The sequence below is a fragment of the Pelobates fuscus genome, chromosome 12, assembly GCF_036172605.1.
Source record: "Pelobates fuscus isolate aPelFus1 chromosome 12, aPelFus1.pri, whole genome shotgun sequence".
Classification (NCBI taxonomy): Eukaryota; Metazoa; Chordata; class Amphibia; order Anura; family Pelobatidae; genus Pelobates; species Pelobates fuscus.
The window spans coordinates 4,583,001-4,601,260 of NC_086328.1; the positions used below are offsets into that span (position 1 = coordinate 4,583,001).

The 18,260-nt window shown below is 48.2% G+C and overlaps 1 protein-coding gene across 4 annotated transcripts in view; it reads right to left on the reverse strand.

The window, feature by feature from the left end:
* Positions 1–18,260, reverse strand: part of PHKB (phosphorylase kinase regulatory subunit beta) — a 200,210-nt gene that overhangs the window by 92,121 nt on the left and 89,829 nt on the right. For all 4 annotated transcript variants that reach the window (XM_063437844.1, XM_063437843.1, XM_063437841.1 and 1 more), the window contains one exon: positions 6,227–6,290. In XM_063437844.1, the coding sequence (XP_063293914.1) occupies positions 6,227–6,290 (64 nt within the window). The remainder of the gene's footprint in view (positions 1–6,226; positions 6,291–18,260) is intronic.

Sequence of the window (18,260 nt, forward strand, 5' to 3'; positions counted from 1 at the left end):
AGAGAGCCCACGCTCTGCATGGAGGCGCTGAATGTTACCCATAGAGAGCATGACAGTCACTCAGAGAGTCCACGCTCTGCATGGAGGCGCTGAATGTTACCCAAAGAGTACATGACAGTCACTCAGAGAGTCCACGCTCTGCATGGAGGCGCTGAATGTTACCCATAGAGAACATGACAGTCACTCAGAGAGTCCACGCTCTGCATGGAGGCGCTGAATGTTACAAATAGAGAACATGACAGTCACTCAGAGAGCCCACGCTCTGCATGGAGGCGCTGAATGTTACCCATAGAGAGCATGACAGTCACTCAGAGAGTCCACGCTCTGCATGGAGGCGCTGAATGTTACCCATAGATAGCATGACAGTCACTCAGAGAGCCCACGCTCTGCATGGAGGCGCTGAATGTTACCCATAGAGAACATGACAGTCACTCAGAGAGTCCACGCTCTGCATGGAGGCGCTGAATGTTACCCATAGAGAACATGACAGTCACTCAGAGAGTCCACGCTCTGCATGGAGGCGCTGAATGTTACCCATAGAGAACAAGACAGTCACTCAGAGAGTCCGCGGTCTGCATGGAGGCGCTGAATGTTACCCATAGAGAACATGACAGTCACTCAGAGAGTCCACGCTCTGCATGGAGGCGCTGAATGTTACCCAAAGAGAACATGACAGTCACTCAGAGAGTCCACGCTCTACATGGAGGCGCTGAATGTTACCCATAGAGAACATGACAGTCACTCAGAGAGTCCACGCTCTGCATGGAGGCGCTGAATGTTACCCATAGAGAACATGACAGTCACTCAGAGGGTCCACGCTCTGCATGGAGGCGCTGAATGTTACCCAAAGAGAACATGACAGTCACTCAGAGAGTCCACGCTCTGCATGGAGGCGCTGAATGTTACCGAAACAGAACATGACAGTCACTCAGAGAGTCCACGCTCTGCATGGAGGCGCTGAATGTTACCCATAGAGAACATGACAGTCACTCAGAGAGTCCACGCTCTGCATGGAGGCGCTGAATGTTACCCAAAGAGAACATGACAGTCACTCAGAGAGTCCACGCTCTGCATGGAGGTGCTGAATGTTACCGAAACAGAACATGACAGTCACTCAGAGAGTCCACGCTCTGCATGGATGCGCTGAATGTTACCCATAGAGAACATGACAGTCACTCAGAGAGTCCACGCTCTGCATGGAGGTGCTGAATGTTACCGAAACAGAACATGACAGTCACTCAGAGAGTCCACGCTCTGCATGGAGGCGCTGAATGTTACCCATAGAGAGCATGACAGTCACTCAGAGAGTCCACGCTCTGCATGTAGGTGCTGAATGTTACCCATAGAGAACATGACAGTCACTCAGAGAGTCCACGCTCTGCATGTAGGTGCTGAATGTTACCCATAGAGAACATGACAGTCACTCAGAGAGTCCACGCTCTGCATGGAGGCGCTGAATGTTACCCATAGAGAACATGACAGTCACTCAGAGAGTCCACGCTCTGCATGGAGGCGCTGAATGTTACCCATAGAGAACATGACAGTCACTCAGAGAGTCCACGCTCTGCATGGAGGCGCTGAATGTTACCCATAGAGAACATGACAGTCACTCAGAGAGTCCACGCTCTGCATGGAGGCGCTGAATGTTACCCAAAGAGAACATGACAGTCACTCAGAGAGTCCACGCTCTGCATGGAGGCGCTGAATGTTACCCATAGAGAACATGACAGTCACTCAGAGAGTCCACGCTCTGCATGGAGGCACTGAATGTTACCCAAAGAGAACATGACAGTCACTCAGAGAGTCCACGCTCTGCATGGAGGCGCTGAATGTTACCCATAGAGAGCATGACAGTCACTCAGAGAGTCCACGCTCTGCATGGAGGCGCTGAATGTTACCCAAAGAGAACATGACAGTCACTCAGAGAGTCCACGCTCTGCATGGAGGCACTGAATGTTACCCAAAGAGAACAAGACAGTCACTCAGAGAGTCCACGCTCTGCATGGAGGCGCTGAATGTTACCCAAAGAGAACATGACAGTCACTCAGAGAGTCCACGCTCTGCATGGAGGCGCTGAATGTTACCCATAGAGAACAAGACAGTCACTCAGAGAGCCCACGCTCTGCATGGAGGCGATGAATGTTACCCATAGAGAACATGACAGTCACTCAGAGAGTCCACGCTCTGCATGGAGGCGCTGAATGTTACCCAAAGAGAACATGACAGTCACTCAGAGAGTCCACGCTCTGCATGGAGGCACTGAATGTTACCCAAAGAGAACAAGACAGTCACTCAGAGAGTCCACGCTCTGCATGGAGGCGCTGAATGTTACCCAAAGAGAACATGACAGTCACTCAGAGAGTCCACGCTCTGCATGGAGGCGCTGAATGTTACCCATAGAGAACAAGACAGTCACTCAGAGAGCCCACGCTCTGCATGGAGGCGATGAATGTTACCCATAGAGAACATGACAGTCACTCAGAGAGTCCACGCTCTGCATGGAGGCGCTGAATGTTACCCAAAGAGAACATGACAGTCACTCAGAGAGTCCACGCTCTGCATGGAGGCGCTGAATGTTACCCATAGAGAGCATGACAGTCACTCAGAGAGTCCACGCTCTGCATGGAGGCGCTGAATGTTACCCATAGAGAGCATGACAGTCACTCAGAGAGTCCACGCTCTGCATGGAGGCGATGAATGTTACCCATAGAGAGCATGACAGTCACTCAGAGAGCCCACGCTCTGCATGGAGGCACTGAATGTTACCCATAGAGAACATGACAGTCACTCAGAGAGTCCACGCTCTGCATGGAGGCGCTGAATGTTACCCATAGAGAACATGACAGTCACTCAGAGAGTCCACGCTCTGCATGGAGGCGCTGAATGTTACCCAAAGAGTACATGCGCAATATCCTCCCAATGCTTTCCTATGGGAAAGCATTGGCTTACCCAAGACCATAAAGATTGAGGATCTCAGCCATGGAGGGGGGCAAGCTAATGGCAAAACTGGCTAATTGTAATTTATTCCTAGAGCGCCTGGATCTGTGGCAAACATTAACTGAATATGTTGGTGCCATATAAATAAAATCATCACAATAAGTGTCCTTTAAAACCATCCTACTGCCCTTATGTAGCACATGAAATACCCCTCTAAGCCCCTCACTCCATGCGGCCCTGTTTTTTTTTTTTCTTTACTCAAAGATAATGTGTACGTCATGTAAATTCGAACCATTTTTTAGCCCTTTATTCCCTGGTAGCGCCCACAGGCGCCTAGCATTCAGCAACAGATCTCATTGTAATGCAGTTAAAAAAACATTGCAATGAAACATGTGATGGATTCTAGCCAATCGCCGATTACTTACAAAAAAAAAAGAAAAAGATGAAAAATCCCCATAGAACTAGGCTTTTTTTCTTTTCTTTGTAAAACAGAAAAATAGCCAATTTTAAAGTCAAGATCAAGAACACAAAAAGAGAGCTTTTGCAATAAATGATTTCCCGTGAGGATGCTGTACATTTCAAACCATATCCAGAGCTGTTTTCAAAGGGGCTATTTCTCCTTTAAAAGTCCCTTCCTGCTCCATCAGAAAGATTCTCACGCACACAGGCAGCCGAGCCAGGCTTCAAACAGGCACAATCGCAGCTTTGATTGTTATTCCTCTGGCAGATGGATTCACAAATACTCCCCAAACCCACCGAGGAACCCATGGAAGGCAGCAGATATTCACCCTGGCTCCATGTGATTTATCAGAGAGCGCAAACTCCCAAATAACGGCAAATTACAAAATCCGCACATCGTGAGGGCCAGCAACCAAACCTATTGTGAAGGATCATAGGGAAAATAAAATACAGTGTGTGCAGGGAAAAGTATAGAAATGACTAATAGGAAAATAAATAAATAGAATGCTTGCAGTGTGAACTTCCTGCTGACTTGATGTTACTGGATTCGTTTTATATCACATCTTAGTGTGCTGCCCTGCAGTATGTCACACACTGTGCTGCTCTGGGATAGCTTCCTGACTGGTTTTCACCCTGCAGCATATGATTTCCACATACAGCAGGGCAGCACAATTTACATATTTGTCCATTTGGTCCAGAAAAAAAAAAAAAGTTTGATCTGGTAATGTTATTTTCCACCGTTATTAACATGTTATCAGACGGTGAAGCATGTAGACAGACCCTTTAGTTAATTGGATTTATCATGGTCCCCGTATGAAGGCTGATCTGGCTGCTAGAACACACTTAGTGTGTTTCCTAAACAGAACAGTCTGAGAGGTGCTGACCTTGCTGTGCACAGGACAAGAACGGGGCGACGGGGCAGACAGACAGAGAAAGAGGGGGAGGCTGTGGTGTGTGCAGACAGACCGAGAAAGAGGGGGAGACTGTGGGGTGTGTAGACAGAGCGAGAAAGAGGGGGAGACTGTGGGGTGTGTAGACAGAGCGAGAAAGAGGGGGAGACTGTGGGGTGTGTAGATAGAGCGAGAAAGAGGGGGAGAGACTGTGGGGTTTGCAGAAAGACCGAGAAAGAGGGGGGAGACTGTGGGGTGTGCAGAAAGACCGAGAAAGAGGGGGGAGACTGTGGGGTGTGCAGAAAGACCGAGAAAGAGGGGGAGACTGTGGGGTGTGCAGATAGATTGAGAAAGAGGGGGGAGACTGTGGGGTGTGCGGAAAGACTGAGAAAGAGGGGGAGACTGTGGGGTGTGTAGACAGACCTCGAAAGAGCGGGAGACCGTGGGGTGTGTAGACAGAGCGAGAAAGAGGGGGAGACTGTGGGGTGTGCAGATAGATTGAGAAAGAGGGGGGAGACTGTGGGGTGTGTAGACAGAGCGAGAAAGAGGGGGGAGACTGTGGGGTGTGTAGACAGAGCGAGAAAGAGGGGGGAGACTGTGGGGTGTGCAGAAAGACCGAGAAAGAGGGGGAGACTGTGGGGTGTGCAGATAGATTGAGAAAGAGGGGGGAGACTGTGGGGTGTGTAGACAGAGCGAGAAAGAGGGGGGAGACTGTGGGGTGTGTAGACAGAGCGAGAAAGAGGGGGAGACTGTGGGGTGTGCAGATAGATTGAGAAAGAGGGGGGAGACTGTGGGGTGTGTAGACAGAGCGAGAAAGAGGGGGGAGACTGTGGGGTGTGTAGACAGAGCGAGAAAGAGGGGGGAGACTGTGGGGTGTGCAGAAAGACAGAGAAAGAGGGGGAGACTGTGGGGTGTGCAGATAGATTGAGAAAGAGGGGGGAGACTGTGGGGTGTGTAGACAGAGCGAGAAAGAGGGGGGAGACTGTGGGGTGTGTAGACAGAGCGAGAAAGAGGGGGAGACTGTGGGGTGTGCAGATAGATTGAGAAAGAGGGGGGAGACTGTGGGGTGTGTAGACAGAGCGAGAAAGAGGGGGGAGACTGTGGGGTGTGTAGACAGAGCGAGAAAGAGGGGGGAGACTGTGGGGTGTGCAGAAAGACAGAGAAAGAGGGGGAGACTGTGGGGTGTGCAGATAGATTGAGAAAGAGGGGGGAGACTGTGGGGTGTGTAGACAGAGCGAGAAAGAGTGGGGAGACTGTGGGGTGTGTAGACAGAGCGAGAAAGAGGGGGGAGACTGTGGGGTGTGTAGACAGAGCGAGAAAGAGGGGGGGGGGGGGACTGTGGGGTGTGTAGATAGACAGAGAAAGAGGGGGAGACTGTGGGGTGTGTAGACAGACCAAGAAAGAGGGGGGAGACTGTGGGGTGTGTAGACAGACCTCGAAAGAGCGGGAGACTGTGGGGTGTGTAGACAGAGCGAGAAAGAGGGGGAGACTGTGGGGTGTGCAGATAGATTGAGAAAGAGGGGGGAGACTGTGGGGTGTGTAGACAGAGCGAGAAAGAGGGGGGAGACTGTGGGGTGTGTAGACAGAGCGAGAAAGAGGGGGGAGACTGTGGGGTGTGCAGATAGATTGAGAAAGAGGGGGGAGACTGTGGGGTGTGTAGACAGAGCGAGAAAGAGGGGGGAGACTGTGGGGTGTGTAGACAGAGCGAGAAAGAGGGGGGAGACTGTGGGGTGTGCAGAAAGACCGAGAAAGAGGGGGAGACTGTGGGGTGTGCAGATAGATTGAGAAAGAGGGGGGAGACTGTGGGGTGTGTAGACAGACCAAGAAAGAGGGGGGAGACTGTGGGGTGTGCAGACAGACTTAACTGAAACAAATCTTAGTCCATACGTAGAACATAAAGGCTTATTGAAGTGAAAACAGACGCATACATAGAGCTATACCTGATTTCCAAAGAGGTTAAATCCATCGATGGCTTCAAGGGCGGCTTTGGCCAATCCAACGGAACTGTAAGAGAGAAAATATAAACAATCACTTTCATTGAACGAGGCAGCATGTGCTTTGGGGCATGTTATACAAGGAGAACACGCCACCTGTCTCATCACGTTAAGAGAGCATTATGTGGCCACCTGGCACAGGACACAGAGGGTTTTTGGGCATGGATATCTAGCATATGTAATGTGCCCATGCAGGCCACGCGTTGTATAGAGAAAGGTGTGCAGTGTTATTAACATGATACAAACACACACACCGATCCCGTGTCCCCATCAGATAGATCTGGGCCACATGTCAATGTTATGGATGAGACTGCATGGTCCCCAGCTTACCACGACTGTTTATGGGGAAATCATTTCTATGTGAAAACTTGCGCCCTGGTTTGTCTCTACAGGGAGCCCGAATCCTCCAGGAAGACATGATTAAGTGGGACTCTAATTTTAGTGCTGAAATGAATCCTTTAATAAGCTTGCACCAGAAACATCACGGCCCTTTAAACAGTGACATTAATACAATAAAAAGGGAGCTTCATCCAGCAGTAAAACACACAATCTCATATTACTGTCTATCGGCATCTAACTCCTTCTGTATAAAGGCACACTAACACGATGCATTACATACTGTATCTAGGGGAGAATGAAAGGAATAGAGAGGAATTCCTGCCATTTATACATTAAATATCAGTATGAGCTCTCTATCAATCTCCAGGCTCTATGGCAGACAATGACATTTGAATGGTTTTGTGTTTCAAAGCTTCAGCCAGCAATTTTCTTCCCTATGGGTCCCTGAACAGATACCGAGAATATCAGAAATATAACACAAGGATTTGAATATAGGGCTGAAAACCAGAATACCAAAATGCCCTACCTTCCTAGAAAAGAGGGAATGTCCTTCAAAAAACAGGACACTTGGCATGTATGTCAACTTACTGCCATAGCCCTACCTACAAGTTATATCTATTATTAATAGAGATATAATCAATGCAAGTAGAAACTCGTTTTTTTCCCACCATAACCTTTACTGTCGCCCTTTCCATTTGTGCCCTAACAAGGGTTAGTTAGTTTGTAGCGGTTCATAAAATCCCCCTCTATGTCCCATTAGAGATGTTACCTTGTGACTGAAAGCAGAAAGGTGAATTGTTAGTGTAGTACTCACCTAGAGGTCTGTACTGACACTGGCCTGTGAGCTTACACTCTAAGGGCCATTACAGTGGTACTAAAAACCTCCTGTTATTTAAACGTGCGCTCATGTCATTTTTTTGTTTGGTTTTGTTTTACATATATTTGGGCTGATTAATACTATAGCATTGCTGCTGTCCAGGAGTAGTGAGAGTTTGAGAGCAGGGCTTATATCTGTATGTTTTACTATATACCCCATGACAAAGTGCACAGCCTTTACGGTCTCTTGTAAAATAGAGGCTGAGGGTACTTCTTCAGGGCCCCCAAACAAACACCGCTGGCAATGAGAGGGTGTCACCCTGCTGGCTGAGGGAATGGCATGTTTACACTTGCAGCACACTGAGCCAGCCCTTCTGTCAGACTGAGCTAAGCCAACCTGGTGATGTCAGGAAGGACCCACGGTCTTTCACTGCCCAATATGTTTCCATTGCTCCCAATACTGAGATCCATTAAGTGACGGCTGGGGATGGAACTAGGTGTTAGACAGGAAGAGGCAGATTCAGAAAGCTAATCCATTTTAGAAAACAGAATAACATAGAACAATCATTATTAATCCATTTAAATTGAATGCTTCCCGAGTGATAAACTAAACGCTGTATCTTAGAGTATCCGGTATATTTACAGTACACCTAACACGTGGCCTATAGAAAGCAGTATATTGCTTGTACTGGAGGATTAGTGTCCTTTACAAACTACACATATCCCATAACCACACAATAAAGCACAACCATCCAAGCAACCCAGTCAGCGAGAGTGCTGGGAGTGACCATCCAAGCAACCCAGTCAGCGAGAGTGCTGGGAGTGACCATCCAAGCAACCCAGTCAGCGAGAGTGCTGGGAGTGACCATCCAAGCAACCCAGTCAGCGAGAGTGCTGGGAGTGACCATCCAAGCAACCCAGTCAGCGAGAGTGCTGGGAGTGACCATCCAAGCAACCCAGTCAGCGAGAGTGCTGGGAGTGACCATCCAAGCAACCCAGTCAGCGAGAGTGCTGGGAGTGACCATCCAAGCAACCCAGTCAGCGAGAGTGCTGGGAGTGACCATCCAAGCAACCCAGTCAGCGAGAGTGCTGGGAGTGACCATCCAAGCAACCCAGTCAGCGAGAGTGCTGGGAGTGACCATCCAAGCAACCCAGTCAGCGAGAGTGCTGGGAGTGACCATCCAAGCAACCCAGTCAGCGAGAGTGCTGGGAGTGACCATGTAAGCAACCCAGTCAGCGAGAATGCTGGGAGTGACCATCCAAGCAACCCAGTCAGCGAGAGTGCTGGGAGTGACCATCCAAGCAACCCAGTCAGCGAGAGTGCTGGGAGTGACCATGTAAGCAACCCAGTCAGCGAGAATGCTGGGAGTGACCATCCAAGCAACCCAGTCAGCGAGAGTGCTGGGAGTGACCATCCAAGCAACCCAGTCAGCGAGAGTGCTGGGAGTGACCATCCAAGCAACCCAGTCAGCGAGAGTGCTGGGAGTGACCATCCAAGCAACCCAGTCAGCGAGAGTGCTGGGAGTGACCATCCAAGCAACCCAGTCAGCGAGAGTGCTGGGAGTGACCATCCAAGCAACCCAGTCAGCGAGAGTGCTGGGAGTGACCATCCAAGCAACCCAGTCAGCGAGAATGCTGGGAGTGACCATCCAAGCAACCCAGTCAGCGAGAGTGCTGGGAGTGACCATCCAAGCAACCCAGTCAGCGAGAGTGCTGGGAGTGACCATCCAAGCAACCCAGTCAGCGAGAGTGCTGGGAGTGACCATCCAAGCAACCCAGTCAGCGAGAGTGCTGGGAGTGACCATGTAAGCAACCCAGTCAGCGAGAGTGCTGGGAGTGACCATCCAAGCAACCCAGTCCAGTCAGCGAGAGTGCTGGGAGTGACCATCCAAGCAACCCAGTCAGCGAGAGTGCTGGGAGTCCCCATCCAAGCAACCCAGTCAGCAAGAGTGCTGGGAGTGACCATCCAAGCAACCCAGTCAGCGAGAGTGCTGGGAGTGACCATCCAAGCAACCCAGTCAGCGAGAGTGCTGGGAGTGACCATCCAAGCAACCCAGTCAGCGAGAGTGCTGGGAGCGACCATCCAAGCAACCCAGTCAGCGAGAGTGCTGGGAGTGACCATCCAAGCAACCCAGTCAGCGAGAGTGGTGGGAGTGACCATGTAAGCAACCCAGTCAGCGAGAATGCTGGGAGTGACCATCCAAGCAACCCAGTCAGCGAGAGTGCTGGGAGTGACCATCCAAGCAACCCAGTCAGCGAGAGTGCTGGGAGTGACCATCCAAGCAACCCAGTCAGCGAGAGTGCTGGGAGTGACCATCCAAGCAACCCAGTCAGCGAGAGTGCTGGGAGTCCCCATCCAAACAACCCAGTCAGCGAGAGTGCTGGGAGTGACCATCCAAGCAACCCAGTTAGCGAGAGTGCTGGGAGTGACCATCCAAGCAACCCAGTCAGCGAGAGTGCTGGGAGTGACCATCCAAGCAACCCAGTCAGCGAGAGTGCTGGGAGTGACCATCCAAGCAACCCAGTCAGCGAGAGTGCTGGGAGTGACCATGTAAGCAACCCAGTCAGCGAGAATGCTGGGAGTGACCATCCAAGCAACCCAGTCAGCGAGAGTGCTGGGAGTGACCATTCAAGCAACCCAGTCAGCGAGAGTGCTGGGAGTGACCATCCAAGCAACCCAGTCAGCGAGAGTGCTGGGAGTGACCATCCAAGCAACCCAGTCAGCGAGAGTGCTGGGAGTGACCATCCAAGCAACCCAGTCAGCGAGAGTGCTGGGAGTGACCATCCAAGCAACCCAGTCAGCGAGAGTGCTGGGAGTGACCATGTAAGCAACCCAGTCAGCGAGAGTGCTGGGAGTGACCATGTAAGCAACCCAGTCAGCGAGAATGCTGGGAGTGACCATCCAAGCAACCCAGTCAGCGAGAGTGCTGGGAGTGACCATCCAAGCAACCCAGTCAGCGAGAGTGCTGGGAGTGACCATCCAAGCAACCCAGTCAGCGAGAGTGCTGGGAGTGACCATGTAAGCAACCCAGTCAGCGAGAATGCTGGGAGTGACCATCCAAGCAACCCAGTCAGCGAGAGTGCTGGGAGTGACCATCCAAGCAACCCAGTCAGCGAGAGTGCTGGGAGTGACCATCCAAGCAACCCAGTCAGCGAGAGTGCTGGGAGTGACCATCCAAGCAACCCAGTCAGCGAGAGTGCTGGGAGTGACCATGTAAGCAACCCAGTCAGCGAGAGTGCTGGGAGTGACCATCCAAGCAACCCAGTCCAGTCAGCGAGAGTGCTGGGAGTGACCATCCAAGCAACCCAGTCAGCGAGAGTGCTGGGAGTCCCCATCCAAGCAACCCAGTCATCAAGAGTGCTGGGAGTGACCGTCCAAGCAACCCAGTCAGCGAGAGTGCTGGGAGTGACCATCCAAGCAACCCAGTCAGCGAGAGTGCTGGGAGTGACCATCCAAGCAACCCAGTCAGCGAGAGTGCTGGGAGTGACCATCCAAGCAACCCAGTCAGCGAGAGTGCTGGGAGTGACCATCCAAGCAACCCAGTCAGCGAGAGTGCTGGGAGTGACCATGTAAGCAACCCAGTCAGCGAGAATGCTGGGAGTGACCATCCAAGCAACCCAGTCAGCGAGAGTGCTGGGAGTGACCATCCAAGCAACCCAGTCAGCGAGAGTGCTGGGAGTGACCATCCAAGCAACCCAGTCAGCGAGAGTGCTGGGAGTGACCATCCAAGCAACCCAGTCAGCGAGAGTGCTGGGAGTCCCCATCCAAACAACCCAGTCAGCGAGAGTGCTGGGAGTGACCATCCAAGCAACCCAGTTAGCGAGAGTGCTGGGAGTGACCATCCAAGCAACCCAGTCAGCGAGAGTGCTGGGAGTGACCATCCAAGCAACCCAGTCAGCGAGAGTGCTGGGAGTGACCATCCAAGCAACCCAGTCAGCGAGAGTGCTGGGAGTGACCATGTAAGCAACCCAGTCAGCGAGAATGCTGGGAGTGACCATCCAAGCAACCCAGTCAGCGAGAGTGCTGGGAGTGACCATCCAAGCAACCCAGTCAGCGAGAGTGCTGGGAGTGACCATCCAAGCAACCCAGTCAGCGAGAGTGCTGGGAGTGACCATCCAAGCAACCCAGTCAGCGAGAGTGCTGGGAGTGACCATCCAAGCAACCCAGTCAGCGAGAGTGCTGGGAGTGACCATCCAAGCAACGGACTCTTCCCCCCTGTCCTTAGTGGGGATAGGTGGGCAATGTGTAATGATTATAAGCAGTTACGGCACAGAAAGAGAGTGGAGTTCTACGCAGACAAGGACACAGAGGTCACAAGCAGATAACTAGTGAGGCTTCTGATATCAGAATGAGGAGCGGAGTGTTCCCCAAACACTGACAGTTTTATTGCAGGTTACAGACAGACTGCAGATTATCCACTGTGACCACATCTGACCTCTGTACAGAACGCTCCTGAGACCAAGGGAAACAGCCAATAAATGAACCTCGCACCAGAAGATCGGAATTGCCCTCATTCCTCCTGAAACAAGGACACCTATTCATCGAGACAGGCAATCATCGCCAACATGCAGATTTAGCTACGCGGGGCGACTGGTACTTAACCTGACTTGGAGGCATGGGATATAGAATGATAATAGCTGGTGATCCAGACAATATGTCCCAAAATATGAGCCTATTACTGGATCACAGCGAATAAAAAAAGGGAATTTTCTGAGCTCATCAAATGCAAAACAAATCCTGGTACAGACCTCAAGAACTGCGCCGTGATATTCTGAGGATGGAACTCCAACAATACTGCGCCGTCATATTCTGAGGATGGAACTCCAAATATACTGCGCCGCGATATTCTGAGGATGGAACTCCAAATATACTGCGCCATGATATTCTGAGGATGGAACTCCAAATATACTGTGCCATGATATTCTGAGGATGGAACTCCAAATATACTGCGCCGCGATATTCTGAGGATGGAACTCCAAATATACTGCGCCATGATATTCTGAGGATGGAACTCCAAATATACTGTGCCGTGATATTCTGAGGATGGAACTCCAAATATACTGCGCCGTGATATTCTGAGGATGGAACTCCAAATATACTGTGCCGTGATATTCTGAGGATGGAACTCCAAATATACTGTGCCGTGATATTCTGAGGATGGAACTCCAAATATACTGTGCCGTGATATTCTGAGGATGGAACTCCAAATATACTGCGCCATGATATTCTGAGGATGGAACTCCAAATATACTGTGCCATGATATTCTGAGGGTGGAACTCCAAATATACTGTGCCGTGATATTCTGAGGATGGAACTCCAAATATACTGTGCCGTGATATTCTGAGGATGGAACTCCAAATATACTGTGCCATGATATTCTGAGGATGGAACTCCAAATATACTGCGCCATGATATTCTGAGGATGGAACTCCAAATATACTGCGCCGTGATATTCTGAGGATGGAACTCCAAATATACTGTGCCGTGATATTCTGAGGATGGAACTCCAAATATACTGTGCCATGATATTCTGAGGATGGAACTCCAAATATACTGCGCCGTGATATTCTGAGGATGGAACTCCAAATATACTGTGCCGTGATATTCTGAGGATGGAACTCCAAATATACTGTGCCGTGATATTCTGAGGATGGAACTCCAAATATACTGTGCCGTGATATTCTGAGGATGGAACTCCAAATATACTGCGCCATGATATTCTGAGGATGGAACTCCAAATATACTGTGCCGTGATATTCTGAGGATGGAACTCCAAATATACTGCGCCGTGATATTCTGAGGATGGAACTCCAACTATACTGCGCCGTGATATTCTGAGGATGGAACTCCAACTATACTGTGCCGTGATATTCTGAGGATGGAACTCCAAATATACTGTGCCATGATATTCTGAGGATGGAACTCCAAATATACTGTGCCGTGATATTCTGAGGATGGAACTCCAACTATACTGCGCCGTGATATTCTGAGGATGGAACTCCAACTATACTGTGCCGTGATATTCTGAGGATGGAACTCCAAATATACTGTGCGGTACTTATGTGGACAACGTCGATTAAAAGAAAAGTCAGAAAATACAACAATATGATTAAAGTTCTCTTGACAGAGCCACAGATATATACTGTAATAACTGTGCTGGGGACAGAACCACAGACTGACATACTGTAATTACTGTGCTGGGGACAGAACCACAGACTAATATACTGTAATCACTGTGTCGTGGACAGAACCACAGACCAATAAGATACTGTGGGCGATTCTATGTTCATCCCCACAGAAAATGAAACTAGGCTGGATGCTCAGTAACCCCAAGTCTAACAAAAGTTTAGGCAGCAGGTCATTTTTGGGTCTCCATGGCGATCTAGCACGCCCCTTGGTACCATACAATGTGTACGCGGGAGACCAGTCATTCATTTCCCAAACCCTGGATACAGTCTTATTGTTTTATTTACTTGCATTTTAAATAATCATCCAGGCCTTTATTCCATTATTCTATAACACATTAAACAAGTATCAGAAGATATTGCGGTCATTTCATAATATATTATATATTTTATTACAATAAACGTGTGAGACAGAAATCCCACATATTGGCGCACAGTTGCTTTGCGGTTATGGAAGGAGGGGGAAAACGAGCAGAGGATTGTGAATGAAAACATTTAGGAAATCGCGGTTACTATTATGGAGGGTAAAATGTGGGCGCCCCACAATCAAGGGTTAACGAGAGGACACAGGACGGTTTCACAAAGGCCCATAACAGCATCTGCCACCACTATTTACATCTGTACAATGGAAATCATTTTTGGGCACACCGGGGACGCACACTTTAGAGGTGGAAGATCTGTTCCCCTTGTCGCCGTTGCCAGGTGAAGTGGTGCTAGTGGGAGCATTAATGCTGTGCGTCCAGCTGCCATCTATGGAGACGGCAAAAAAAAAAAAAAAAAAAGTACTATACACACAGTTTAAATATTTTTGGTAAACTACAAACTACATAGAAAAGAATACAATCTCGTGGCATGTTATATATAGAACATCAATGCATCAACTGAGATTGGGAGAGATTCACAGAGAATTCATAGTTTAACCCCTTAAGGACACATGATGTGTGACATGTCATGATTCCCTTATATTCCAGAAGTTTGGTCCTTAAGGGGTAACCGAATGGTTAATTACAATCGGAAAGCAGGAAATACCTTCAATAATTTGCTGTAATATCACTTGATGGCGCTATGATTGTAGCGCCCACGTCTAATTATTCCCTTCCCTTACACCCCTTGTATATTTATTATTTATTACTGGCATTTATAAAGCAGTGCTGTACAATTGGGATGGTACCAATGGTAGAACTCCTGCCCGTGAGCTAACAATCTAAAGCAGAGGTGCCCAAAAGGTAGATATCCAGATGTTGTAGAACTACAACTTGAATTATTCTTCGTTGCCTTTTAGAATGGCAAAGCATCATGGGAGCTGTTTTAAAACATCTGGGGATCTACGTTTTGGGCACCCCTGATGAAAAGGGGGGAAAACGGGGAGATGAGACAATAGGTAGCAGTGGAATTTGGAGGTGATGGCAGAGAGAATTAATAGAATGATTGCAGTAACAGGTAACATGTAAAGGGAATGAGGAGGTGATTGACTGTGATTCCAAACAGCTGGACGAGCATGATATATAGCCAGGAGAGGAAGGGAGATGGGCGGTGCAGTGTAGAAACAAAGTGGATTAGCAGCAGATGGATTGTGGAATTGAGCATAAGGAATAGAAATACGCCATTATTTGAAGGAATTTACAGCTCGGAGAGGCAAGCGGAGTGGTAGAGCAGAGTAGCCATTCGTTATATACAATTTAAATATTTGCCAACCAAAGCCTATCAGCCAGATTATTAATAACTACATGTAATTGGTGGTACAAAATATTATAGTAGTAAACTATGGGTAGAGATGGTAGCATTATTATAGTAAATTAATCTCCCCCCTGATGAGGAGAAACGCGCGTCAGGGGCTTGATAGTTCTCAGTTAGCTGATGATCCACCAGGCCTGTAGACACCGGTAGAGAGGCACCAGTAGACACCGGTAGAGAGGCACCAGTAGACACTGGTAGACAGGCACCAATAGAGAGGTGTAGCAGGGAGCTGACTTCCCACAGCCTATTTCCGCTGGTATCCTAGAATGGCTCAGGAACAAGTAGTAAATCCAATAGGGTAACAAGCACAATCAGCAAGGCAATCCAGTAATATCCCATTGCCTTTCTCAATAACTGGACGACACACAGTATCAGGAGTAGAACTTAACTAACTTTTAATCACACAACCCCTGCTTTTACGCAATGCTCCCGTGCAAGGGAGCCACCCACAATAATTAGTACATTAACCAATAAAGTACAAGGTACAACCCACACATCTCCTCCCATCAGCTTATCTGTTAACAGAATTAAAATGTACATATTTTTCCCCAAGATCTAGATGTACCCCAAGTACATCCCTAAATGTGGTATCCCCTGATAGCCCTGATCTGGGTGAATAACATATTCAAAAATCACCCAGATCGGACCAGGGGTTCGGGAGTTATGGGGGTTAAAAAGTTAGGTGGAGTTCCCTTTAGGACCACTGAAGCATGGCTTTCCATCCCAAACTTTCCAGCCCAAACCAGTTCCAACTAGTCTGGCAGTGTGCCTGGGACAACGCCCTGCTGGAGAACAATGGGACAGGAAACGGGGAGGGGTACACCTTCCTATACGCAATCTATACACAGTCTAATAGAAGTCCATACTAAAACCTTTTATGTTCAAACAAAAAATTATGAAGGAAATGTGTTGGGCAGCCAGAGGGGTTCTGCTACAAGAGGCAGCGGTAGAGAGGCACCAGTAGACACCGGTAGAGAGGCACCGTCACAAGTCTTTGCAGTTTGAGACGGGATTCTAGAGAAGGCTAGCTATCCTGCTCTTTGGTGTATAAGTGGGGAGGCTAATCTGTCAGAGAAGCAGAGTACGGTAATCTTGCTAAGGAGTGCCCTCGAAGGCCCATCATGGACAGATAATTGTGTATCTTCCTATCTAGCCGATACATCCCCCTTGTTCTCACTAAATACACCCACAAGGTATGAAACATTCTAAAACAAGATTTGTATTATACATTGGAAGAGTGTTTAGTAACTGTATCTGCCATTTACCAAGGAAGTTATACAACACATGGCTCCTGCTAATCATTCTCCTCCGCCATTACTACTACACTCATTTACCAGGGAGTTGTGATATTTATTTGTATTTTTTTTTTTTTATAAACTGATATATTCAGTGAATACTCCCCAGATCCCTGTACAGCCTGATTCCAGTGATAATATATCCAGTAATGTCTTGTTATACCTGGATCTTCGCCGACAAGCAGGCTATGGTTTCATTTCGGGTATTTTTGGTTTAGTACTCCTGCTAGGTTTGTCAAACACTATGTATCTATAGATGGCAATCCCCTGTATATACACGAGTAGGGATTCACACGTTAATGGTATTGACATTAAAATTCAATCCACAATGCCATCAATCCCCCTAAACAGGCCTTGGTACTATTTAGTAGATATTCCACTGTCACTTTTTCATTTTTCTCTTCGCCATTTATTGTAGGTGTGTTTCACCCATTTTAAAGTGTTTACATTTATTAAAAGTAACATTGTATCTATCAGCAGTGACAGTATCTCTTCTATGGGGCCCAATGTTCTTTTTGGTTTTTAAAATGTCTTTGTCCAATAAATTAAAGGAGCACTTTAGGGTCAGGAACAACAGAAACATAGAATGTGACGGCAGATAAGAACCATTCGGCCCATCTAGTCTGCCCAATTTTCTAAATACTTTCATTAGTCCCTGGCCTTATCTTATAGTTAGGATAGCCTTATGCCTATCCCACGCATGCTTAAACTCCTTTACTGTGTTAACCTCTACCACTTCAGCTGGAAGGCTATTCCATGCATCCACTACCCTCTCAGTAACGTAATACTTCCTGATATTATTTTTAAACCTTTGTCCCTCTAATTTAAGACTATGTCCTCTTGTTGTGGTAGTTTTTCTTCTTTTAAATATAGTCTCCTCCTTTACTGTGTTGATTCCCTTTATGTATTTAAATGTTTCTATCATATCCCCCCTGTCTCGTCTTTCCTCCAAGCTATACATGTTAAGATCCTTTAACCTTTCCTGGTAAGTTTTATCCTGCAATCCATGAACCAGTTTATTAGCCCTTCTCTGAACTCTCTCTAAGGTATCAATATCCTTCTGGAGAAACGGTCTCAAAGTACTGCGTACAATACTCCAAGTCAGGTCTCACATACATATATTCTTGGCCCTATAGTGTTAAAAACACCATCTACCCCCCCCCCCCCCTAAATATACTAAAATCTTACCTTTATTGCAGTTTGCTGCTGCTGGCTCTGCCATCAGAAGCTATGATCTGAGCCAATCACAATGATTTCACTTAGGAAAGCATTTGATTGGCTGAGCTCATCAAGGAGGCAGATCAGGGGCACAGCCAGCACAAGCCAAACACCATCCAGGCCAATCAGCATCTCATCATAGAAATACATTGAATCAATGCATCTCTATAATGAAAGGTCAGTGTCTGCATGCAGAGGGTGGAGACACTGAATGTCAGTCACACTGTGCAGCACTGCCCCAGGAAGCACCTCTAGCAGCCATCTGAGGAGTGGCCAGTGGAGTTATCACTAGGCTGTAATGTAAACACTGCATTTTCTCTGAATAAACAGTGTTTACAGCAAAAAGCCTGAAGGGAATGATTCTGCTCACCAGAACAAATACAATTAG